This window comes from Callorhinchus milii, unplaced genomic scaffold (assembly GCF_018977255.1).
Source record: "Callorhinchus milii isolate IMCB2004 unplaced genomic scaffold, IMCB_Cmil_1.0 Scaffold31, whole genome shotgun sequence".
Lineage (NCBI taxonomy): Eukaryota > Metazoa > Chordata > Chondrichthyes > Chimaeriformes > Callorhinchidae > Callorhinchus > Callorhinchus milii.
In genome coordinates, this window is record NW_024704772.1 from 2027040 (window position 1) to 2053143 (window position 26104).

The 26104-nt window shown below is 51.1% G+C and overlaps 1 protein-coding gene across 1 annotated transcript in view; it reads left to right on the forward strand.

Moving 5' to 3' along the window:
- The first annotated feature begins 450 nt into the window (after positions 1 to 450).
- The window catches only part of mrtfa (myocardin related transcription factor A), a 31654-nt gene continuing 6000 nt past the window's right edge, over positions 451 to 26104 (forward strand). The window contains exons 1-10 of the mRNA XM_007909561.2: positions 451 to 651; positions 3382 to 3504; positions 8702 to 8767; positions 21231 to 21286; positions 21537 to 21612; positions 22107 to 22268; positions 22564 to 22733; positions 23249 to 23374; positions 25084 to 25334; positions 25777 to 25936. Of these exons, the coding sequence (XP_007907752.1) occupies positions 477 to 651; positions 3382 to 3504; positions 8702 to 8767; positions 21231 to 21286; positions 21537 to 21612; positions 22107 to 22268; positions 22564 to 22733; positions 23249 to 23374; positions 25084 to 25334; positions 25777 to 25936 (1365 nt within the window). The 5' untranslated portion in view covers positions 451 to 476. The remainder of the gene's footprint in view (positions 652 to 3381; positions 3505 to 8701; positions 8768 to 21230; positions 21287 to 21536; positions 21613 to 22106; positions 22269 to 22563; positions 22734 to 23248; positions 23375 to 25083; positions 25335 to 25776; positions 25937 to 26104) is intronic.

Here is a 26104-nt window from a genome sequence, read left to right on the forward strand (position 1 = left end):
TAACTGTGTGGAATGTGCAAACCTAGGGAATCGCATCTTGCCGGGCCGGGGGATTTCAGTCCAAAGCAAAACTGACAGGCATTTGGGTCCAGGCGCTTTGCAAAAATAATACTATTAAATTGGTCGCTCAATCCATGACTATCTGTACTCAATTGACTGCCATGTTTCGCCCACAAAACATGCAATCCCTTCGCTTTACGGTACATCGTGTGGAGCGACTTGAGACGTCTCAACGATGTGATAAGCCACTATATCAAATGCAAGAATTATTATTATTTTGTAGGCTGCTGAAGGGTTTAAAAGGAAGGAAGGCAGTTTAGTGTGGAGGAATGAGGAGAGGACTCAACAGAGCAAGGTTCAAAGGCTTTTTTTAAGTGTTGTGTACACAAGCCTGTCAATTGCTGGGGGGGGGGCTGTCTCTGTCTCCCACGTCAGTAGGAGGGAGGGGCGGAGGCCGAAAGGGAGGTAGCGGGTGGATGTGCAACAAGCAGAGTGTGTGTGTGTGTATATATAAACACACACTACTGTTCCTGCTCTTTACTGTGCAAGCATTTGATCAGGGAAGGCGGCTTATTGAGAGCTGCCCAACTGGAATGACATTGTTGAGCACAAAGAACCTGCTGCTAATGGTGCACTGCCGATACAGAGCAGGTAAGGAGCCTGCGAACAACAACAACAACTTCCATTTACACCGCGCCCCTCATGCAGGCCAGCGTCTCAGAGCGCTTGACAGTGGCAGAGCACGACGCCGAGCCGGCGGGTGGGTGACCGTAAGCACGGTCGAAGGGGGAAGGTCTTCAAGCACGGCCTGAAGATAAGGAAGGAAGGGGGCAAGGCGGAGGGATAGACGAAGAGTGTTCCAGAGTTTCAGGGCGGCAGTGGCCGGGTACATAAAGCATCGATCGTGCATTTCATATCCTGTATTGCCTTTCACTTCAAGAGGCTGCCTCCGGGCACTTCATGGGATTTACTGTGAAGTGCAGGGACCGGGTATTGTGTTGGCGAAGGGGGCAGACAGTTTGTATTCCAGCCACGTCCCACAAACAGCCGTAAAGTGAGCGAGTGGTTTTGTTTTGGGAGGGAAAGGGTTGGGGGGGGAGGGAGGGTTTTTTTTTTTGGCCAGGAGAGAGAGAGAGAGAGAAACTCCCTTCTCTTTGCAAAAGAGCCGCGGGTGATCTTTAACATCCGCCTGAACAGGGCACGGACGCGGACAATTACACCGCTCTATTCTCCCACCTCTTTCTCCTGCCCCGCGGTACTGCATTAGAGTTCCAGTCTAGACCGTGTGAGTTCAAAGTTCCTGATGTGGGGCTGGAGTCCACAATATTGACTCGGGGTGGGGGGGGGGGGGGAGAACGAGACTAGTACAGACCGAGCCAGGCTGACACACCCCGGAAAGCCAGTTCCTTGTAATCTTGAATCACCTTGCCAAAGGGCGTTCTGTTCAGTTAAAAAAAATACGGTCGATTCACTTGACAGTATATTGTGAAGTATATTGTAAAGGGAAGCGCTTTGAGAGTCTGGAAGGCATGATCAGGCGCTGCGTCAAATGCGAGGATTATTATCATTGCTTATTACGGGAAAATCTGGGTCAGTAGAACACAGTTTGCCAATTAAGTGGGACAGACTTGCAGGAATCTGGAAGGAGGTACATTCCAGTGCGGATCCAGACTTGCCCACTACGGCTAGTGGTTATTTCCAAGAACACTCCAGATTGCAGCTGCACCTAATACTGTCTCGTATCTAAGCCCGCGCTTGGCACCCTTTTGATTTCCTGGGCGGGGTGGGGGCAGAACTATAAGGCAAGTTTCCTTACTCCACACACACACACGCACACCTCTGTTTACCGAGCAGTCATGTAGGAACCCGGTTGTTAGTTGATTGGCGATCCGGGGCTAATAATCCCTCCAAAGAAAAAAATAATAATAATGATTTGGTCACTCGTGGCTGTTTGTGGGACGCTGTAGCTGCCGGGTTTCGCCCACGAAATACACAGTCACTCCACTTTACAGTATATCCTGAGAAGAGCTTTGAATGACATGATAAGGCGCTCGCTATCTATCGAATGCAAAGATTCTTCTTCTTCTCCTCAGTGTATTCCAGCCCCCTCTCTTCCCCACCCCACTTTCTCCCCCCACCACCCCGTCTTTCTCCCCTTTCCGCCATCCGCACAGACATCACTCTCTCTCTCTCTCTCTCTATATATATATATCTTTCTCGCTCTGATACTGTCAGGACATCCCCACGTTGGGTGGCTGCCATATCGCGTTAAGCGATTTACCGCTTCACTACCCTATAATGGGGGAAGACGCTTATACAAGCACCATTTGGTTGTGTGGAAATTGCTGGAGTTTCATTGTGAGCAAGGACTGACTGATAGACAGCGAGGAATTACCCTCCACCACATCCAGAGAGTTTACGTGCCCGTTGGCTTCCTGGTTCTTTTTTTGCTTGTTCATTTCGAGGCAAAGTAATATTGCTCGGGTTTTGGTATAATAGGAATAATAATCCTAGCATTTGAGACAGAGTCGGGACGACGGCTCGGAAGCGCTTCACGGTGGCTAACTGTAGGGTGTAGTGACCGTGTAATCTGTGGGCGAAGGCCATTTTGAGCACAGCAACGTCTCACAAACAGCCATGAAAGTGAATTGGAATTATTTTCCAGAACACCGGGAGAGAGAAACTCTATTCCCTTTTCAAACAGCGCCGCGGGATCTTTTAACGTCCACCTTAACAGGCAGACGGAGAGTGAGCTTTAACATCTCCGTCTTAAATGTTATAACTTCAATGATCTCTCTCTCTCTCTCTCTATAAACTTTTTTTAACTTCCTCTTCAAGGAAGCATTGTTTCCAATTAAAACACACACTCACTCAGCATCCACCTCCATCCCTTTGATGTTATGCTACGTAATGAGCTGTATAATAAACAAGTATAGTTCTGTAAGGTTTTCCCCTCTCGTTTCAAGAGTCCCAGAACATCCATTCGTTCCCGAGAGGTGGTCTAGAGCAGAGGTCAAAGATTTACGATAATCTTTGGAGGGTGGGATTTGGAGTTGAGGTACAGATGATCTAATAGAATAATAATAATAATGGCGGAACAGGCTCGAGGGGCTGAATGGCCTACTCCTGTTCCTATGTGTATCTTGCTTTGAAAAGTCTTAATGATGTGATAAGGCGCTGTATCAAATGAAAGGACTATTATTATTTACAATTTGGATGATCGGTTGTGTGGTGGTGGGTTTGCGACAAAGGGGATCGGGATAGAGATTGGTTTAAACTTCTAAGTGTATTAATTAATGTCTCCCGTTTATTTTTCTCTCTCTCTCTCTCTGTCACTCTCTTCCTACCCCACTCCCCCTCCTTTTTCCCCCCTCACTCCAGAGCGCCTGTCCCCGCTGGGTCTCGCTCGGGGCAAAGGCCGGGAGAACGAGGCCCGGATGTCTCCACGTTTACGGCGACAATGCCACTCCGTCTTGAGCAAACAGGAGGAGCGTTTGCTGCAGGGTGAGATGTGCCTTGTGTTATTTGCCGTCTCCCTCTCAGACCCCGCTTTCATGGATGGATGGATGGATGGATGGAGGAATGGATTGTGAGGTGCTTTGGGCAGGGTCTGTTTTTTTTCCCCTGTAGATTTGTTTCGGTTCAAATCCCCTAAAGATCCGAGTTGGATAACGAGCGTCTCCTGATTCAGTGCTTGTGGGTCGACTGTGGGGGTGGGGTGGGGGGGGGGGGTGGGGGGCGTTGTTGTGGGTTCAAGCCCCACACGCCAGCACTTGAGCTCACAAGCTAGGCTGACTGCCGGCTTTGCTGCAGGGGGGGCAGAGTGCGGTGGTGTGGAAAGTGTGGGGTGGGGAATCCCTGCTTTATCAGAGGTGATTTCCATTGTGTTAAGCGCTAACCCACAGCCCCGGCTGTGCCTGTTACGGTCGGAAGCTAAAGATCCCAGCGGCGCCATTAGGAAAAGTAGAAGGAAGTTTCTCCCTGGTGTCCTGGCCGACAATTCTGATACAAAGTGGTCTGTTTGGCTTGTGGTCAGGGTATGGACTCAGGCTATTTGTGTTGACGCAAACTTGTGGAGTCTTGTTGTGTCGGGGATAGAGCACTTCCCTCGCAAGCGAGAAGACCCGGGTTCGATTCCCGGGCGAGACGAGGCGAAACCCTCGGCCCGTTTCCTTACTGCACACACACACACACACACACACCTCTGTTTACCAGCAGTAAGTAGGAACCCGGTTGTTAGTCAATTGGCGGATCGCTTTCCGGGGGTAATAATCCCTTCATTAATAATAACAATACAAACAATGTGGTCACTCGTTCCACGACTGTTTGTGTGGGACACTGCTGTGCGCGATTGGCTGCCGCGTTTCGCCCACAAACTACACAATCAACGTACTTTACAGCATACCCTGCAGACAAGCGATCTGCCAATCAACTAACAAATGTGTTCCTACTTACTGCTAGGCAAACCGAGCACTTTGAGAGGTCTCGATGACGTGCTAAGGCGCGAGATCAAATAGAAAGATTATTATTGTATCTTATTCCCCCATCACTATCTTGAACAACTCGAGCTCAACTCCATTTACTTTCCCAAGGACTTAGCAAAGCTCAGAGTTTTACCGGTTTGTGAGCTTCCTGCAATTCTGGTTAATAGGTGAGCGATTGCTTTTCTTCCTGTTTTCCAGGGCCACTGCAGTCATGATTCAGACAGGAGCTTACACGCTAAAGACAATTGCTATTTGTTGATGTTATGGTTGGTGAGACTCAAAGCTCAGTGAAACTGGTCTGATTATTAACCCTGCTATCTGGGTAGGACTGATTGCACCGGCTGATAGTATTCACTGAGACATACGTAAAGTGCTGTGCCTCCTTGATACAGCTAAACAAAACAGGGCGTCCTTAATGGTTCCTGCACAAGACCCGGTTGCTCCCTCCTCCCTCCGTGAAACTATAATAACCCTTGTGTTTGTTCACGTCAGGAAGATGTCTCGGAGCACTTCTAGGATATGCCGCAGTGACTATTTCTTGTAAGCGAACACAGCAGCCAACCTGCGCGTAGCAGCGTCTACTAACGGGAGTCCTGTGGCATAGTGGTTAGAGCACTCTCCTTGCACGCGAGAGGACCCGGGTTCGATACCTAATCAAGTTTCCTTGCCCCACACCTTGCCTCTGTTTACCCAGCAGTAAGTAGGTAACATATCTGTTAGTTAATTGACAGATCGCTTTTCTGCAGGAAATAATCACACAAAAAAAAACTACTACTAATAATAATGTGGTCACTCAATCCACACTGTTTGTGGGACGCTGCAGTGTGCAGTTGGCTGCTGCGATTACCCCACAAAATACACAAGTCAATTCACTTTACGGTATATTCTGTCAAGCGCTTTGAGAAGTCTCAGCGACGCGACATGGCCCTATATCGACTGCAAGGATCATTATTGTTATTATCATCAACTAACTCCCTCCCTTTAAAAGCTCCCTCCCTACCGCCTTACCGTGGAGCCCGTTGATGAGTTAGATCAGGACGGTGATCCTCTCAGGAAAGCGTTGACGAAATTGACTGCGATCGTCGGAAATAAAAGCCGGGGTATGACGACGGGCAAGTGGGACATCGCAGGCTTTTAACAAGGTCGGGTGAAGGCAAGCGGTGTGTTTTGGTGGCAGTCGAGCAGCTGTGCGCTGACTATTTTTGACGCATTAGGTCAGATGCTGTGAAGTGCCGAGCTTGCACTGGCTACGTAGACCAAGGGGCAGGCAGTCTGCCGAGGTTCGTCTGCAAGCTCTGCGCACTCTCCGCTCCAACCTCTGCGGTTCTGCATCTGAGCGGAATCAGGCTGCCGGGTTTCGCTGAGATTAGAGCGAATTTTTCTTTTTTTAAAAAAAGAAGAGAATAAGCAAGAAGCGGCTTATTTATTTGTGGGCGGAGTGCTGCACGGTTCGTCTAAGGTCAGAGGGATTCAATGTCGGGCTGAGCACAGTGGCTGGAAGGCTTCCCGTTCTGTACAGAGAAGTTTTTTTTCCTACCCCCCCCCCACCCCCAGTGAAAACAGTCGCTGCCACCAAGCAATGCTGGACAGGAACGTTGAATCTGTGTTCCCCGAGGTTCTGACCAGCTCAGGCCGCAGACCATGGAAGAACCCTCACGCCAGCGCTGCCCGGCACAGCTACCAGAGTTTAAAAGCAGGTTAGCTCCCTGCTGCGTCACCGCCGGAATAATATTAATAACTACGAATAAGAATGAATAAGAATCCTCGCGTTTGATACAGCGGCTTATCTTGTCGTCGAGACGCCTCAAAGGGGTTTCGTGGAATACACTGTAAAAGCGAATTGACTGTGAATTTTGTGGGCGAAACGCGGTGGCCAATTGCGCACAGCAGCGTCCCCACAAACAGTCGTGGATTTTTTTTTTTTTTCTTTTCGAGGGATTATTACCCCCGGATAGCGGTCCGCCGACTAACAACCGACAGGGGTTCTTACTTACTGCTCGGTAAACAGAGGCGTGTGGAGTAAGGAAACTTGCCTAAGGTCCTCTCATTGCAAGGCGACTGCTCTAACCACTGAACTGCTATACCTCTATGGCTCGGTTGCCAACTAAAGGTCTCAAAGCAACTCCTTCCCTCACGGAGGGGAGGCCAGACCTGACATTGCTGTTACCTTGACCTGCTCTCCTATAAGCCGCCCGCTGCCTGGCAGCCTCGAAGGTTCCTGCGTTCGCTTTCAGTCGCTCACAGCTGTTGCGTGGCTTCCCAAGGACTCACATCTGAGGCCGCGGAGGGAGGGATGGGGGAGTGTGCAGTGAGAGGAAGGAGCATATGCTTTATCTGTGAAATCACAGCATTAGGAAACCATCCCAAACATGCCTTGCAACCCGCAGCCTCTCTCTCTCTCGCTCTGTATGCGTCTGTCCAGCTGGACGGACGGACAGATAGACAGCTGATGCTTTGTATGAATGGGCTTGTGAACGGCAGCAAAGTATGAGAACAATGTGCCGCGAGATTATTGAGTTTGCATGATCCTGAGCAGCTGAATGTGAGGGTCGTGCACTTTGCTTGAACCAGCGATCACTTCAAAAGTTGCTCCACGACTCCCCTGTAACTCTTTGGGGTGGAGAACCGTCTCAAAGTGCTTTGCTGAAAAGGATTAAACAAAAATGCAGTGTGTGTTGTTATAATAATAATAATAACAATAAGCTTTGCATTTGATACAGCGCCTTATCATGTCGTTGAGACGTCTCAAAGCGCTTCACAGGATATACCGTAAAGTGAATTGACTGTATGTTTTGTGGGAGAAACGCGGCAGCCAATTGCGCACAGCAGCGTCCCCACAAAACAGTCGCGGATTGAGTGACCAACTTATTATTATTATTTTTGTTTGGGTTTTTTAAAAGGATTATTACCCCCGGAATAGCGATCGGCCATTCCTACTTGCTGCTAGGCAAATAGGCGGATGGAGTAAGGAAAATTGCCTAAGGTCTCGCCCTGATTTGCTCTAATAACCACTAAGCTGGAGGAAAAGTTCCTGAAGCGAGATTCTCGTGTAACACTGCTGTTCTTTTTTTGGGGGGGGGCTTCACATTGGGAGGATGTCTCAAAGCGCTTCACAGGATTTCACTGAGAGGTTCAATCATGAGAGGTGATGCGTTTTTTAGCTGATCAAACACTCGACGACCTGCACCTAAACTGGGCGAGAGAGAGAGTGTGTGCCATCCACCTCGACATCTTGTGGGACACTGCTCTGTACACAATTGGCTGCCGAGTTTCGCCCACAAAATAGACAGTCACTCCACTTTGCAGTACATACAGTCAAATATACAGTCAATATACAGTCAGAGATGTCGAGAAGACATGAAAAGCGCTGTATCAAATGCAAGGATTATTATTATTATTATATTCTGTGAAGCCCTGGAAGATGTCTCAACGATGTGATAAGGTGCTATCAAATGCAAGGATTAATATTATTATTATTAGACGTGTATTGTGAAACTGTGTCTGGCTCGGAGACGCTTAATTAAGCCCAGCGATGGGTTTCCCCGTCTGTCAGACACCCGGTCGACCGAAAGAAAAGTGTGAGTTGTGTATTTTCAACCCTTCCGACCTAGAGGCCGAGCGAGAGAGAGAAAGAGCTGCCAACACCTGAAATAAATGAATCGAAAGCATTGCATTGCGCATCAGAGCAGTTGGGGCTGTCCGATAAGAACTGGCCTGAATTCTTTTGAAAAAAAATATCATTTGTATTTATTAAAAAGGACAGGGTGTGTGTGTGTGCGCGCGCGCATTGTGTGTAGTGGGTGTGTAGCGCTGTACAGCAGGTGGAGTGCTGCTCGTGTTCTGTTCGCGGTTTATCAGTCGGACATTTTTAGCTGTGATGGTATGGAAGGGGAGGGTTGGAGGAGGAGGAGGTGAGGGGGTTGGGGGGGTGGTGGCGGGGGGAACTTGCTACTTAGAAGAAAAAAAAAGGAATCGACACAGGCTTACACAGGGCTGCTTATCACGATGACAGGTCTCTGCGCTATTTCCGCCCAGATGGTTTGAAATAGGAAATGCTGCGTCTGTGACCACTTCTGCTACGCGTCGGGCTGTTTTCGTCGCCGAGCACTTTCTCTGGGGCTGCAGGGTGCTGGGCTCGCCAGCCCGCCCGCCCTCCCTCCCTCCCTCCCTGCCTTCCCGTCTTCGTAACCATGTCCGTCTCTCCTTCTCTTCGGCAGTCCTGCAGCTGAAGCTTCAGCAGCGGAGGACCAGGGAGGAGTTGGCCAGCCAAGGAATCATGCCACGTAAGTGCCGAGGGCGCAGGGTGAACGCAGCGGGTTTGAATGGGGAGTCTGTGGCGGTGGGTTGGGGGTGGAGGGGTGGGGTGGGATGTGTTTGTGGGTGTGTGTGTGTTGGGGGTGAGTGAGAAAAGCCGTTACTCGTATGAATACCGCTGTCTTGCTTTGTAGAAGTAGACAGAAAGGGCCTGTGCCATCACTGAGGGTTAGTTACTCCCTTTTACTCCTCGCAAGGGGTGGGATGGAGACGTGAGCAGGGGAGTGAACGGTGGGCGATTGAGGAAGGGAGGTGACTGGGGGCTCCACCTGCACAGGCACAAGCACAGACGACGGGGAATGAGGTTTAATGTCTAGCGGTAAAACAGGGTCAACCTCCCTCTTCCACCACCCCCGCCCTCCTCCCCCGATCCTACTGAACCCCTCGTTCTCTGATAATGTGGGTGAGATTCAGAAGGGCAAGTGGCCCTTACTTCCTCTCAATTAGCACAACCTGTCAAGTAACGCAACCAATAATCTTTTGCACAATCTGTCACAAGTGGTTATATAGAGACTTGAGGATAATAATAATAATAATAATCCTTGCGTTTGTCCCAGTGCCTTAACACGTCCTCGAGACGTCTCAAAGCGCTTCACGAGATACGCTGCAAAGTGAGTTGACCGTATAAGTTTTATTCTTGCCTGAATAAACAGTAAGTAGGTTACTGTGATAAGAGTGCAAGCGGATACGATTGATTTGGAGATGTGTCTTAACAATTTCCTGCTTGCTTAACCCTGTTGAAGCACTGCAGTTCTCAGGCCTGCTCCGGTATTGCAGAACAAGCTGTTAAGGTGGTTCTACAACAACAACAACTTGCATTCATACAGCCCCCTTCGCGCGAGATTGCATCCCGGAGCGCTATACAGTGGCGGAGTCTGACCCCCCCCCCCCCCCGACGAGCCAGAGGGAGAGGGAGTGGGGGGAGGTGACTGTGAACACGATCAAAAAAGGAAGGTTTCGGTTCTAAACCCTTGTCCAAGGGACTGAAGTAAAGCTGTGTCAGAAGGTTTAGACATTAACCCGCTGACACCCCACTACAGAGTTAGCCCCCATTGCGTCCCCTTGACTCAACGATCATTGAGCGGCTTTCACTGTAAGACCGCGCCAGCCAGTGCCTTGGTGCTTTTACTCTGTAGCGTAGTGGTTGAGAGGACCCCGGGTTCGATTCCTGGCAGGGCGAAACCTTCGGTGAGTTTTTTTTCCTCCACCCTCACCACTGTTTACCAGCCAGTGGCTTGCAGCAGTGTCCCACAAACAGTCATGAATTGAGTGACCCGTTTTTTTTTATTTGCAGGGCTTATTACCCCAATACTGATGACGATAATAATAATAATAATTACTTTGCCCACAAAGTACAGTCAATTCACTTTACAGTATATTCTGTGAAGCCCTTTGAGACATCCCAACGCCGTGATAAGGCGCTATAGCAAATGCAAGGATTATTATTAGTAGCATTGTTATCATCACTGGAAAATCTTCACTCATTGGAGAATTTAGGTGTGAGCTCCTTGGTTATAAGGTGTGCGGCTTAAACAATACTAAGAACTTTTCTATTGCATCTTTCACTACGGAAATATGTCACTCAATCCACGACTGTTCGTGGGACACTGCTGTGCACAATTGGCTGCCCACAAAATAGACTTTTAGACTTTAGACTTTTCTGTGAAGCGCTTTGACCGTCTCGACGACGTGATAAGACGCTATATCAATTGCAAGGATGATTATTATTATTATTATGGGTGGGCGAAAGGAGCAGATATAGAAGAAAAATTAACATGTCAGCTTGGCTCAGTCGGTAAGCACTCTCACCTCTCGAGTCAGAAGGTTGTGAGAGAATTCAAACTTCCAGGTCGGGCATTGCACTTTGCCGTTGCTCAATCCCCAGTGTTGGCTCGAACCAACACACTACACCAGAAGAGGAAGAGGCTGGTGACTCGGTGGCTAGTGTTAATGATGAAAGCATTGCGGAATCCATTGCGGAATCCATTGCACCCATTCGTAAACCACAGGGAGGGAAGGAGTTTTATGGAACTAAGTCATTGCCCATCTCCTCATCTGTTTGTTTTGGTCAGCCGGGTGTCTTGACCCACAGCGGGAGCCCAGCACCGTGCTTCCAAGAGTCTCCAAATCAAACTGATAATTCCGCGCGTTCCCCACCTACACATGGAATTCCCAGAGGTAGATTGTTGGAATGGAATCCGTTCTCTCTTTCTCTCTCTCTCTCTCTCTTGCGCTCTCTCTGTACCTGGAGAGGCGGATTCTGTTTACCCAACTCTGGAAAGTAAAGGGGTAATTAATTGGTCTTGGCTGAAGTATTTGTGGAAGTTCAGGAAAAGGACAAGAGAGCAGTACTTCAATACAACAATACAAGACGTCAGGAACCCTGTGCATTGCATGTGTTTTTTAGCTGCTTATCGCTGCATCTCTCGGCTCCCTTCTTACTGATCTGTAGCCACTACCGGTCCCTTCAACAACAAAGGACATTTACACAGGACCCCGTCCCAAGGCGCTGGGCAGTCAGGGATTTGGACCTGAACTGGGGGTTGGGATCAAGGAGGGGGTGGTGGGAGGGTAGGGGTAGGGGTGCGTTCAAAGGCGCTGTCAAAGAGGAGGGTCTTGAGACGGGTGAAAGGATCTGATCCATCCCTCGCCTCCTTCAAGGTCCGTCTCAACAGCCTTAAGACTCGAGACTCGATCACACTCCTACCCCTACCCTCCCTCCTGATCCCAACCCCCAGTTTGGGTCCAAACCCCTGACCGCCCAGCGCCTTGGGATGTCCTCCCGACGTGAAAGGCGCCATGTTAAATGCCACGTGTTTGTTTGTTGTTGTTCTCGTTGGGTCAGTCTGAGCCCAGGAGTGAAAGCTGAAGAAGGCTGTGGTGTAATCGTTTCATTGACTTGCCAAAGCATTTGGATGCTCTCTCTCCGCCCACCACACGCTCTCCCTCTCTGCTTAACCGGGCACATTGGGCAAGCGGTTGGTTGCTCTGCAGATTGATATCTCTGCCCAGAGAGAAGGAGGGAGATTAACTTGGATTTTAAATTGTTTTGTGTGTGCGTGTGTGTGTGTGTGTACGTATACATTTGGGGTATTTTTTTTTGCTGTTAGCAATTCTGGGATGAGATGAGGGGGGATCACCTGCTCGCGGGACGATTTACTCACAGACTTGGCATCTCAGGGGGAAATCTGCTGGGAATCTAGAAGTGAGTTCCCTCTCAGTTGTTACATTGCTGTTATAGCTGTCCATTTATTCCTCCCTCCCTACTGAACGCGCACACAGACTTGTATCACAGCTGAATTGTCTTCTCGAAGCGCTTCACAGAATGCACTGTAAAGCGGACTGACTGACTGACTGAGTGTTTTGTGGGACCTGGGGTTTGATTCCTGACCGGGGCCAAACATTAGCTAGCGATGGGAGTTAGCAGACCTCTCTCTTTCTCTCTCCGGCAGCCAGAAAGCTTTAGCTGAGGGCTTTCTGTTCCGCTATTTCTTACTCGCACTTTAAGGATGTGAATTGTTTTGTTTCCTGTGAAACTTGATGTTCTAAATGGTCACATCTCACTTCGCTGAAGAAGCAGACTCTGTAACTGCTTGTGATTCAGGAAGTGAAGGTTACCTGACCTTCTCCCTTCGGCTTTCCCTTCTCCCCAACCCCCCCCACCCATCCCCACGACTTGGCGTTTTTCCTTGGCTTATACCTCCCCCCCCCCCCCCCCCGCGTTAGTATTTTGTGGGCGCACGTGGTAACCTATTTGCACAAAGCAACGTCCCCGCAAAACTCCGCAAAGTTAATATCCGCGATTTTTATCCAAGCCGGATATTCTCCACCAGGACACACTTCCTTCTCTTTTTGACTCCATCCCATAGTACCTTCGCCTCGCCCCAGCCCCCCCTCCCTCGGCTCCTTCAAGGCACGTCTCAAGACCCTCCACTTTGACTGCACCGTCGCTCACCCTCCCTCCCTCCCTGCCCTCCACCCACCCCTGTTGATCTCAACCCCCAGCTCAGGTGCAACTTCCTGACAGTCCAGTGCCTTGGGATGTCCTCCCGATGCGAAAGGACCTCAGTTTGAAAACACATCCACGGCAATGCAACACCCCCGCCACCCCCCCCCCCCACCCCCAGCATTGCACTGGAGCGTAAGCCTGGACCATATGAGTTCAGGGACTCTGAACTGAGGCTTGAAGCCACAAGCTTCTCTCCTGAGTGCTGCCAGCTGAGCCGGGCTAAGACTTGTTTTTTGACCTCTAGGCGAGGGTGGGTAGCTGATGTAGTGTGAAACATTCACAGCTGCCAGTGCGGTGTTACTTTCAGCTCAGCCCCAGCTCGGGCGCCTAACCTGCCAGCACTGCCGAGCACTTTCAGATGTCGTCCTGACGTGAAAGGCGCTGTGTAAATGTTAATTACGTTGCACTTTCTGCCCGGCTGTAGATACCAGGGTTGTCATTCAAGCTGCACAGCGAGGAGAGAGCAGGCTGGCCTGGCCGTGTGTGTGTGTGTGAGAGTGTGTGTGTGTGAGAGTGTGTGTGTGTGAGAGTGTGTGTGTGAGAGTGTGTGTGTGAGAGTGTGTGTGAGAGAGTGTGTGTGTGTGAGAGTGTGTGTGTGTGAGAGTGTGTGTGTGTGAGAGTGTGTGTGTGAGAGTGTGTGTGAGAGTGTGAGAGTGTGTGTGTGAGTGTGTGTGTGAGTGTGTGTGTGTGTGTGAGAGTGTGTGTGTGAGAGTGTGTGTGTGAGAGTGTGTGTGTGAGAGTGTGAGTGTGTGTGAGTGTGTGTGTGTGTGTGAGAGTGTGTGTGTGTGAGAGTGTGTGTGTGTGAGAGTGTGTGTGTGTGTGAGTGTGTGTGTGTGTGAGTGTGTGTGTGTGTGAGAGTGTGTGTGTGTGAGAGTGTGTGTGTGTGAGAGTGTGTGTGTGTGAGAGTGTGTGAGAGTGCGTGTGTGAGAGTGCGTGTGTGAGAGTGAATTATCTTTGTTTTTTGGGTCGGGTTTTTTTTAAAAAAAACAAATCTTGAGTGGGGAAATCTCTTAAAAACCGAGAGAAAAGGTTTGACCAAACAGTCGCCCTCAGCAGAATGAACACACAATGAGGAAGTTGTGTGTTTTTTTAAAAAAAAACTTCGAACCCTTGGCGCCTTGATATTTGAGTCGCCTTTCTTTCGCTGTTACTGATCTGCACTGTTTCGAGGAACTGTTTTGGAAATGGGGGAGAGAAAGGGAGAGGGGGGGGGGAGAGCACTTCTGCGAATGGGTAAAATTCCCCTTTGCTTTACTTTAGGGCTCTCACTCTGAGTCGGGAGTCTCTGGCTTTGAGTCCCACGTCACGACTTCTCACCCGTAACTCTTGAGGCAGAAGTGGGGGAGGGCTGCATCAAATGTAAGGGTTATTATTGGAATCGCGTGCTGTGGGGGTGGTGGGTGGGGTGGGGGGGGGGGGGGGGGGGCTGCATTGTCGGAAGGTGCCGACCTTCGCACGTCAAACCGTGCGCAGAATGGTTGGCTGCACAGTTGTGTGGAGTGAACGCTCTTCCTCAATCCCTCCGCCTTGCCCCTTCCTGCCCCATCTTCAGGTCGTACGTAGCCTGAAGACCTTCCTGTTCGAGGGACTCAAAGCCAGTGTGCCTACAGTCACCTCCCCCCCCCAAACCCCCAACCCCCCAACCCCCGGCTCAGTGTTGGGCTCCGCCACTCTCGAGCAAGTTTCGGGACGCTACCCTGTGTGAGGGACGCTGTTATTGTTGTTGAGTGATTTGGGACGTTCTTCTCCTCCTCACCCACCGCCCGCCCCACACTTATTCAAACGCTACGCTTATTATTTACCGTAACGTGAGCCCTCCCAACCTAGCGCCACACACTCACACATACTCACACCTGCTTGCTTCCTCCTTTTCGTGCAATTATCAAGTTCCCTTCAACCATTTACAGACTTCCTCAATCTAGAATGGGTGTCTGGTGTTTTTTTTTTTGGGTGGATGGAGAGTTGAGGGCGGGAGAGAGGAGGTGCAGAGAGCCGAGAGGAGGTGCAGCGAGAGAGAGAGGAGGGAGAAGAGGCGGAGGGAGAGGGAGTGCAGAGCATTCAAATTCTCATCCCGGTCTTTTACAAAAAAAGAATCATTTCACTCTTGCCTCAGTCTTATTTCTCGTAGGATCTGTCCTCTAGTAAATGATGAGGCCTGATCGAGGGAGGAGGGAGGGAAGCGGGGAGGGTAAGAGATAAGGAAGGGTGTTCTCTATTCAATGTGTTGATTCACATCATCCTCCAGTTATTTATAGTCGGATGTTAAGCAGGTCGGTTAGGTTGCAACCGAGCAATCTTGTTTTCTCCAGTTTTTTTTTTTAAGCGAAGGAGAAAGGTTGTGTGCGCCCGTGGGTGTGCGCGCGCACACACTGTGTTCGCCTGTGTCCCACGAAATGCAACAGCGACTTGCTTTTTAACGCAGCCGCCCCTCACTTGAGCTGTCAGCCTGGCTCAGTGGGGAGCGCTCTTACCTCGGAGGCAGAAAGTTTGTGGGTTCGAGCCCCTCACAGACCTGTTCAGGTGGATGTGAAGGATTCCACGGCACTCTTTGAAAAGGGAAAGGAGTTTCTTTCTCTCTCTCTCTCTCTTTCTCTCTGGTTGTCATGGCCAACAAATAAAACTGCTCACTCACTCCATGGCTGTTTGTGGGACACTGCCGCCCACTTCGGCCATAAAATACACAGTCACTACACTTCACAGTATAATCCCGTGAAGCTCTTTGATAAGTCTCAGCGACGTGATAAGTCACTATATCCAATATAAGGATTATTATTATGGGGGTGGGGGGTGATGTCTCAGAGCCGTTTGCACAGAATGGGGTCGGGAGACGGTTGGGGGGCGGGGGGAGAGATTTTAGTTGAAGTGGGGGGTAGATGAAGGGTTAGGTTTAATCGTCTCCTCTTGCTCGTCAACGCTCGTTTGTCGTACCGCTCTTTCTACGTGTCTCTGAGACAAAGTCGCTCTGAGGCCTGTGCCCCCTTGGCGCTGGTGAGCGTGTCACCGCAGTGACTGAGATCCCAAACCGCAGGGATAGTGAAATAATAGCAAGACAGGCCTCGAAGTCTGTTCCCTTTTCTTTTGTAGGACTTCGCATGAGGTATGTCCCTCATAGCCGAGATATCCTGCATTCAGCACTGCTCTACAGAATGTTAAAGTCACTTTGCGTAGCCACACACACACACACACAGCAACTGCTACTGACCCAACGCCTTGGATGTAGGTGTCAGTCTTGCTGTGGAGTCCTGTAGCTCAGCGGTTAGAGCACTTGCCCTCGCAAGCGAGAGACCTGTGTTCGATTCCCGGCAGGGCGAAACCTCGGCCAGGTTTCCTTACGCCGCGCACACACACACACACACACACACACACGCGCGCGCCTGATAATAATCCCTCAAGAAGAAAAAGCAATGATAAATTAGTCCCTTCAATCCACGACCGTTGGTGGGGACGCAATTGGCTGCGGCGTTTCGCCCACAAATATACAGTCAAGTCACTTTGCAGTCTATTCTGCGAAACGCTTTGAGACGTCTGGAAAGACGTGAACAGGGCTACGTCAGATGCAAGGATTATTATTTTATTATTATTTTGCTGGCACTCTCTCGCCTCTGAGTCGGTCAGAAGGTGGTGGGTTCGAACCCTCGCGACTTGGAGCCCGCAGTCTAGGTGCCGCTCCACCGTCAGAAAGGCCGTCCTTCGGATGAGATGTTGAACTGAGCGCCCCGTCTGCCTCTTCGTGTGGTCGTTAAAGTTCCCACGGGGCGCCTCAAAAAGAGAAGGGCGCTTCTCTCTCGGGGACCTGTCCCAACAATCTCCAGAGGGGAGGGATGACCGGTTGTGTGCGTTTTCAGGATGACGGTGCACAGAACCTAGGACCCTCGCGAGCCCCCGGAATGCGAGTCAGAATAGCCCGTGGCGTTTTTAGCGAAAAGAAATGACAAGTATAAAGTTCGGGGCAGCTGAAAGTGACGCCGTGTTTCAGTGACAGTTGTGGCCTAAATATAACCCGATCAAAATAACCGACGGAGTGAAGTGTGCAGCTGAGAAGGTGATGTGTGTGCGTGTGTGTGTGTATATATATATATAGTGGGGAGTCTTATCAGTGCGCTCGCCTCGAAAGCGGGGGGAACCCGGGTTCAATTTCTGAGGACTACACAAGTCTATGCTTCCCCGTGTTGTTGCTGTTGATGTTAGCACCGTCTGATGAAGGCTGGGTGGGGTGGGGTGGGGAGGGAAGGGAGGCTTCTGCTGTTGCTGAGATGCTGTGGTTTGGTTTGCTGTCCCCAACACAGAGTTCAAATCTAAACACGCCCGTTTCTTGTCGGCTCCAGCTAGAATAATAAACACTTCGGTCGTTTAGTGCCCTGCGGCTCAGCCAAACCCACAAAGCACCCAACCCTCTCTCTCTCTCCCTCTTCCTTGCGAGTGTATAAACCTTTTTATCTTTAGAAAACCCATCGCCTGCTGTTCCTCGGGTTTGCTCATTCGCAGGAATAATAATAATATTCCTCGTGTTTGATTGAGGGCTTATGAACATCAGAGCATCTCCAAGTGCTTTGCGGGCAATTGCCGACGCATATAGTGACTGTCTGTATCACCCAAGTCCTCGTCTGGCTCCACTGGCTGCCATCCCCCAGAGGATAGAGTTCAAAATCCTTGTCCTCGCTTTCAAAGCCCTCCACTGCCTTGCTCTTCCGTGCCTCTGTGACCTGCTAACCCTATACTGATCTATTGACTTCCTCTGGCCTGCTCCAAGTGATGTCCTTATCATCATCATCATTACTATCTCTTATTATCCACCACTGTTTTGTGGGGGACGCTGCTGCGTGTAATCGGCTGCCGCATTTCGCCCACAAAACATACAGTCGATTCTCTTTACAGCGCATCCCGTGATGCGGCTTGAGACGTCTCAAAGCCGTGATAAGACGCTACTGCAAGGATTACTATTTTATTATTATTATTATAGCGAGTGGGCTCGCGTGTGAGTGGGGTGGGGGGGCAAAACTCCAGTGCAGACTTGGTTTGTCGACTGACCTGCATCGGTGCTGCAACATTCTGTGTTTCTCTATCTGGAGCAGCTCTGATTTCCACGTAACACTTCAAAGCACAGACTTGCGTAGTCCTGTCAAGGGGTTGATTTGGAGGCAGAGTGGGGGGGGGGTCCCGGCCCAGGTTGTCTGTGTGCGAGCCGGATTAACGGCACGTCTGGAAGTGCTTGCGTCACACAGCTGTAATCACTGGCACGAGCCCCAAACTGGGGAAAGGAACTCGGTCAAACCACAATTATTATCCTTGCGCTCGAATACAGCGTCTTATGGTGCAGTTGAGCGCCCTGGGGTGAATGTGGCAACCAATTTGCAGCGTGAAGTGAGCGACCGACTTTTATTCGGGGATTATATGCAGAGCTCTCGCCTCGCAGGAGAGAGAGAGAGAGAGAGAGAGGACCCCGGGGATAGATTCCTGGGCGGGGGTTAAACTGTAGGCAAGTTTCCTCACTCGACGTGCCTCCGCTTCCCGAGCAGTAAGCAGGAACCTTTTTGTTAGTCGATTGGGTTTTGCGGGGTAATAATCCCTCTCCCCCCCCCCCCCCCAAAAAAAATGGGGTCACTCAATCCACCACTGTTTGCGGGGGCGCTGCTGTGCGCAATTGGCTGCCGCGTTTCACCCACAAAATACCCGGTCGCTCCACTTTACACTATATTCTCAACAACGTGATAAGGCACGATATCAAATGCAAGGATTATTCTTGCCATCGTCGTCCAAGCGCCGGCACAAAGAAACCCCCTTCCCCCCTCGTGCGGGTGAATTCCGTGGAAAAGTCTCTCTCGAGTTATTCTCCGCCGTTCTACCCCCTTGTTGTTGCAGGATTAAAAGTCTATTCAGGCAGAGTTTGCGTCTGTCCCCAGGCTCCGCCAGCAAGTACCTGCTTGTGGAGATCGCTTAGTCGAGGGCTAAGTAACTTGAAGGAATGCGAAATTCAGTCTTCAATAGAATCCTGTAGCTGAGTGGTTAGAGCCCTCGCCTCGCAAGTGAGAGGACGCGGATTTAATTCCCAGGCAGGGCAAACCGTTGGACAAGTTTCCTTACTCCACACGCCTCTATTTACCTAACAGTAAGTAGGGACCCGGTTGTTAGTCGACTGGCGCATTGCTTTTCCGGGGTAATAATCCCTTTTTTTAAAAAAAAAACCCAATAACAAGAATAATAATTTGGTCACTCAATCCACGGCTGTTTGTGGGGACACTGCTGTGCGCAATTGGCTGCTGCGTTTCGCCCACAAACTGTACAGTCAATTCACTTGACAGTATATCCTGTAAAGTGCTTTGTTAAATCAAATGCAAGGATCATTATTATTCAGACCGCTGAACGATGCCTGCCTTACTCAGTATGTGGGCGAGTTATCTCTCTCTCTCTCTCTCTCTCTCGCTCTCTCTCTCTCCTCTGTGGTCATTTGGTGACAGACGTAGAAAAGCTGCAGTTCTGATCTCTGTTAGGATCAGAGAAGAAGAACCAACCATCTTACGTTTCTGTTGAGTTTTTAATCACATCAAAGCATCGCGAGGAAGTTGCTTCACGGATAATTACTGGCAAGTGTGATGACTTGCTATTCCGTGCACAGCGACCATGAAGCGCACGATTTTGTTTGGTGGATTGCTGGCCAGGACACCACGAGAGTCCCTGCTCTTGCTTACTCCATACTGGTCTGCCCACTCCACGCCCTCCGCTCAGTGGGCTCCGGCCGGCTCTGTGTCCCCCGCCCAACCTGTCCTGTTTCAGCCGTCGGGCCTTCAGTCTCTCTGCCCCCCACCCTTTGGAACCCCGGCCCCTTCGTCTCGCTCTCTCCCTCGCCTCCTTCAAGACCTGTCTCAGGACCCTCCTCTTCGACTGCACCTTCGGTCATCCTCCTCCATCCTCCTATCCTCCTACGCCTACCTTCCCTGCCCCTCCACCCCTCCCGATCCCAGCTCCCAAATCCCTGACTGTCCAGCACCTTGGGACATCCTCCTTTTTTGCGGGCGAAATATCCTACGAAGCGCTTTGGGACGTCCTCCCTGATAGATGCGTGAAGTGCCATAAGCTTATTAATTAATATTAACGAGCATTATTAATAATAATAGCACGACAACACAGTCCTGTAACTCAGTGGTTAGAGCACTCGCCTCGCAAGCGCGAGACGAGTGCTCTAACCACTGAGTTACAGGACTGGTTTCGATTCCCGGCAGGGCAGGGCGAAACCTTAGGCAAGTTCCCTCACTCCAACACACCTGATGATAATCCCTCAAGAAAAATTCAAGAATAAATCGGTCACTTCAGTTCTTCAATCCACGACTGTTTGGGGGGACGCTGCTGTGCGCAATTGGCTGCCGCGTTTCGCCCACAAATGTACAGTCAATTTATTTCACAGTATATCCTGTGAAGCGCTTCGAGATGTCGAGAAGATGTGAAAAGCGCTATATCAAATTGCAAGGATTATTATTGTGGTCCAGTGTTTTTATTCCAGCTTTAGTTTACAATCTGGTTTACCCTCAAACCCCCCCACCCCACTCCCCTCCCCCGCGCCCCCCACCCCCTTTTTTTAAGAGACGCCTTCCAAATCTAAATTGAAACCGGTCTAAATTTCCGCCCAATCTTGACACCATTTTAAGAGCTATCTATAGGTTTCTGAGCGAGTGGTCAGTTTGTGTCACTTCCTAGTTGTGGGTCTTGCGATGAAATTGAAACCCTATTCCGGTTCAGCCAGTGATCTAAAAGCAAATGGAACATTTTGTGGCCTGGTTGTTGGTGGCAGGGAGTGGGGGGTGGTGGGGAGGGGCGGCAGTGGTGGACGGGGGGGGGTGGGGAACATGATCGTCTGAGAAGACCTCACAAGTTTTCTAAGAAAAGTTGAACCTTTGGTTCTGGAGATATGTGTGGGTCAGTGGGTGAAGGACACCCACTATAGTTTCGACCACAAAATATACAGTCACTCCTGACAGCTACATCCATTGCAAGGATTATTATTATTATTATTATTATATCCCGTGAAGCGCTTTGAGACGTCTCCAAGACGTGATAAGGCGCTGCATCAAATGCAAAGTGTTTTCCAAACTGCTGACACCATCGTAAACGGTAAGACGAAAGCCCGAGGTGCTGTTACACTAGAACGGGTGGAGGGAAGAGAAAATAAAATAAGCAATGGCTAATGTTATGATAGCGTGGGTGTGTGTGGGTGTGCGTGTGCGTGTGTGCGTGCGTGTGTGTGGTGTCTCAAATGGAGAGCATCATCTCTTTGATAGTGCAGGGCTCCCCCAGGACTGAACTGCCCTGGGGTGTCAGCCCAGATTGCGAGCTCATGTTATGGGGTGACTTGTTCTCTTGTTCTATCATTGACTGGTTTAACTCACCCCCCCCCCAACCACCCCACTCCCCCTTCCACCCCCCCTTTACAGCCCTGAAGAGTCCTGCTGCATTTCACGAACAGAGGCGAAGCTTGGAGAGAGCTCGGGTAAGAGGCTAACACACCAATAATAATAGTAATAATAAAATAATAATCCTTGCATTTGATCTCACGCCATTGAGACGCGTATCAAAGCGCTTCGCGGGGGATGTACTGTAAAGCGAATTGATTGCGCATATTGTGGGCAAAAACAAATCACCACTTTCGCCTTGATTTCAACACTTCCCCCCCACCAAAAAAGAGGTGGGTAAAGCCCCATCCGCAAGTGTAACTGTCTCCTCCTCTCATTTGTGAACAGACGGAGGACTATTTGAAGAGGAAGATTAGGTCTCGCCCTGAGAGAGCGGAGCTGGTCAGGATGCACATTCTCGAAGGTACGATCGGGCCCGGTCTGTGCGGGGGGTGACATCGACGCTGACCCGGAAGTGGGTTGGCAACCATTTTTAATCTTGGGTTTTCCCCAACTCTCTGATTCTTACGTCGTCTCGTTTCATCGGGTGGAAAGGGGGAGGGGGAGGGGGTGGCAACCCCAGGAGCTTTGCGCTTGATATCGGTCGGGATACAGTCATCGAATCGTGCAGCACAGAACGGGTGGATGAAAGCGGGCCAAGGGGCCGGATGCGGCCCGCGGGCCGCCAGTTGGACCGCCCTGAGCTAGATGTTGAGATCCCTCTAATGGCCCTCTCGTGGAGGGCGGGGTGGGGCAGTTCAGATTCACAGGAGCCACAGCTGGACGGAAGGGGGTTCAGTCCTGAAGGACAGAGAGGGGACAAACGTGTTCTGTTCTCTCTCGGTACAGAGGGGGCGATGTCCTCTCACCCAGTTTGGACCGGCCTGATTTTAAGCCATTTTGCCGCTGTTTGTGCAGAGACGTCGGCTGAGCCCTCGCTGCAGGCCACCCAGATGAAGCTGAAGCGTGCGAGGCTCGCGGACGACCTGAACGAGAAGCTGGCCCAGCGCCCGGGACCCCTGGAGCTGGTGGAGAAGAACATCCTGCCTGTGGACTCCAGCGTCAAAGACGCCATCATCGGTGAGCGCGAACGGCAACCGCTTCGCGGCGCCTCCTGGTGGCGGAGAGGCGACATGGCGGCCAGGCCAACTCCGAACGTTAATAATAATAATAATAGTCCTCGCATCTGATAGAGCTCCTTTTCGCGTCATTGAGATGTTCCGTAGCTCTTCACAGGATACACTGTAAAGCGAATGGACTGTGTAGTTTGTGGGCAAAACGCAGCAGCCAATTGCGCACGGCAGCGTTCCCACAAACAGCCGTGTGGGCCTATAACGCTGAGGCTAACTGTTGGGTTGTTGTTTGCCACCTGTAGATAGCCAGGCACCGTATTCGGCACTGGACAGCTCCTCCTTCGATGAGGACAGCAGTGACGCTCTCTCCCCAGAGCAGCCGGGAAGCCAGGAGTCGTTTGGGTCAATGCCATCACCCACCGACTCCAAGGCCAGCGATCAGCTCCAGCACATTCCCATGTCTCCATCCCAGGTACGTGGCTGTGTGTGCTTCACGTACTCACTCTCTCGCTCTGTCTCTCTCCGCGGTGATGGTGGGGGAGGAGGGAGAGGCAGAGCGTGCTTTGGGTGGCTGCTGGGGTTGTTATTAACGGGGTGTAAAGGACTGAGGGAGAGGGGGAGAAGGGAAGGAAAGCAAAAGAGGAATAGGGTCGCTCAGTCACACTTCTTAATCATCAACGACAACTTGCGCATTCACACGGCGTCCTGCACACGGAGCAGCTCTCGGAGCGCTTGAAAGAGGCTGAACGACTTGTTCAGTAGTGATCTAAAAGAGGGGAAGCAGGGGGGGAGGTGGGGGGCGAGGCGGAGGGTTTGGGTCAGAGAGTTGCAAAGCTTCGGGGTTAGTGGCTGAAATCGTGGCCACTGATGGTGAAGCGGAGGGGCAGTGGCAAGTGAGTGGCGGTGGGGAGGTGGGTCAGGGCTTGTGTAGGTTCGGGGACGCAGGTCTACTTCTACCCTTCACCCTTCCCTCTCTCCCTCCTTCAGTATCTTTTTCCGTTGCCAGTCGGGACGGAACTGAGCAAGTTAGTGCCAGTGGCCGATCAGCCCGTGACGAAGCTCCACAACGGTGTGCCATCGCCCGCCACCAAATCATTGCCAGCGCTCATCAAGGTAAGGCGGTAGTAAAGGAGTCTCGGTGGTCAAGAGGGGCTCGCCTCGCAAGCGAGGGGACCCGGCCGGGTTCGAAACCTAATCAATTTCCCTCACTCCCACACTCACGCCTCTGTTTACCAGCAGTACGTAGGAACCCGGTCGTTAGTCGATTGGCGGGTCAGTTTCCGGGAGTGATAATCCCATCCCCACACACCCCCTCACAAATTGTTATAATCGCACACTGGCTTCCTGTTTAGTTTTGAGCCGTTCAGTTTAGATTCATTTATTTTTAATTGTGCAAGAGCGGTGTTTTGTGTTAATTACTGCCTACGGAGGGTGTGGGGGCAGTTCACAAACAAGCTTCCTCCCCAGCTACTCTCTCCTCCTCCTCTCTGTGACTCCCTCACTCTGCCTCTCTCTCCCTCTCCCCCTCAGTCCCCTTCTTCATCTCTTCTCCTTCATTCTCCCCCTCCCTCCTTTCCATTCACTCCGGTACTCTACCCTTCCCTCTCTACTTCCTCTCCTCTCTCTCTCTCTCTTTCTCTCTCCCTCCCTCCCTTCCTCTCACTCCATTCCTCTCTCCTACCACTTTTCTCCCTGCCTTCTCTCCTCTCTTTAAGTCACTGTGGGACACTACCCTGGGTGAGGGGTGCTATATAAATGCAAGCGGTTGGTGTTTCTCCTCTCGCTCACTTTCTCTCTACCCCCTTATTCTTTCTCCCTATCCCTCACCATCAACCATCCCCCGAACTTCCTCGCACGTGTGTATCCACAACAGCAGTAAATCACGATGTCTAGACTAAAGCTCCGCTGTGTAACAGACACGAGTTACTGTGTTTATTTGGCTTCGTCAACAGTCCAGACGGCAGAGATACTAAGATTAATATTGCGAGAGTCTATTTGTCTCCCGACGTCACCGAACACTTCAGGGCACTTTCCCCGCAGACTACAATTACAGTTCACCATTTGGCGTTGGTTATTTTTTTTCTCTCTGCGTGAACCGGTTTTAAGAACCGTCTCTCCTGCCCAACGAATAATAACAATTATAATACTAATCCTTGCATTTGATGCAGCGCCTTATCACGTCTTCCAATCGACTTAACAGCCGAGTTCCTACTCACTGCCAGCCAAACAGAGGCGTGTGGAGCAGGGGAACTTGCCTGCGGTTTCGTTCTGCCCGGGAATCGAACCCGGATCCTCGCGCTTGCGGGGCGAGTGCTCTGACCACTCTAACCACCTGTGTGAGAAACTCAAGACAAAGCAAATCTCTCCCCATCTCTTCTATGAAGATCTGCTTCCCTTATAATAAGCAGTGCATCTCACCCTGGCCCGATCGGTAGCACTCTGGCCTCCGAGGCGGAAGGCTGTGGGTTCAAGCCAGGGGACAGGCGCTTTGAATTGGTGTTGTCTGGACTGACGTCCCGGTGCAGTGCTGGGGGAGTGCTGATAAGGCGCGATATCAAATGCAAGGATTATTATGAGTAGTATTACAGTACGCCTAGGAGCTGGACAGTCAGGGATTTAGTCCTGAATTGGGAGGGGATGGTTTGGAATTGGGATCAGGGGTGCAGGGAGGGTAGGGGTAAGAGGGTAGCTGAAGGTTCAGCCGAAGAGGAGGGTGTTGAGACGTGCCTTGATGGTGGCGAGGGAGAGAGGGGGCGAGGCGAAGGGACTGTGCATGGTGAGTGTAGCTGAATGCCCGCCTTGCGTCCTGTGCCTCCCTGCAGCAGAGCCAGCCCAAGGCGAGTCGTGACAAGCACCAGCGCAGCAAGAAGCTAAAGGAGGCCAAGCCCAGGGTGAAGAAGCTGAAGTATCACCAGTACATCCCGCCCGACCAGAAGCAGGAGAAAGCCCTGCTCCCCATGGACTCAGCCTACTCCAAGCTCCTCCAGCAACAGCAGCTCTTCCTACAGCTACAGATCCTAAGTCAGCAACAACAGCACTACAATTACCACACCATCCTGCCAGCACCACCCAAGTAAGTTTCCCTCCCTCCCTCTCTCCTCCGTTGCCTTCTCCCCCACTCGCTCAACCCCCCCCACCCACCCTCCCGACCGCCGTCAAATGGGAGCAGTATTATCACCATCCTCACTGTAAAGTGGAGCGATTGTATATTTTTCTGGGCGAAACATTTGCCCGCCGTATATCGCTCGAAAGCGTTTCGAGACGTCGCTATATGAAGTGCAGGGATTATAATAATAATAATAATAACAATATTAATCCTTGCATTTGATACGGCGCCTTGTCACGTCTTCGAGACGTCTCCAAAGCGCTTCGCGCAACACGCTGCAAAGTGAATCGCTGTGTATTTTGTGGGCGAAACGCGACAGCCGATCGCGCACGGGGGATCCCAGTGCAGTGCGTGCTGCCCGTCAGTCGGAGCCTGTCTTGTTGACGCCTTCTCTCCTCCTGCCCCTCAGGCTGAACAACGACCATCCAGTGAGCAGCAGCCCAGCCTCGGTCAGGACGGTGCCCGGCAGCTCGTGTCCCACAGGTCCCAGCTCACTAGCCCGGCAAAACAGCACCACCCCCACCGGCAAGCCCCCCACCTCGCTGCCCCCCAACCTCGATGACCTGAAGGTCGGTCTTTGTTCCTCTCCCGCCGCACCCACCACTCACGCGCGCACACACATATGTCTCTACCGTTCTCTATCTCATCCCTCGTCCCCTCCGCTTCACCATCGGAGGTCGCGCTTTCAGCCACTGAGGCCCGATACTCCGGAGCCCTCTCCCGCAATCCCTCCGCCT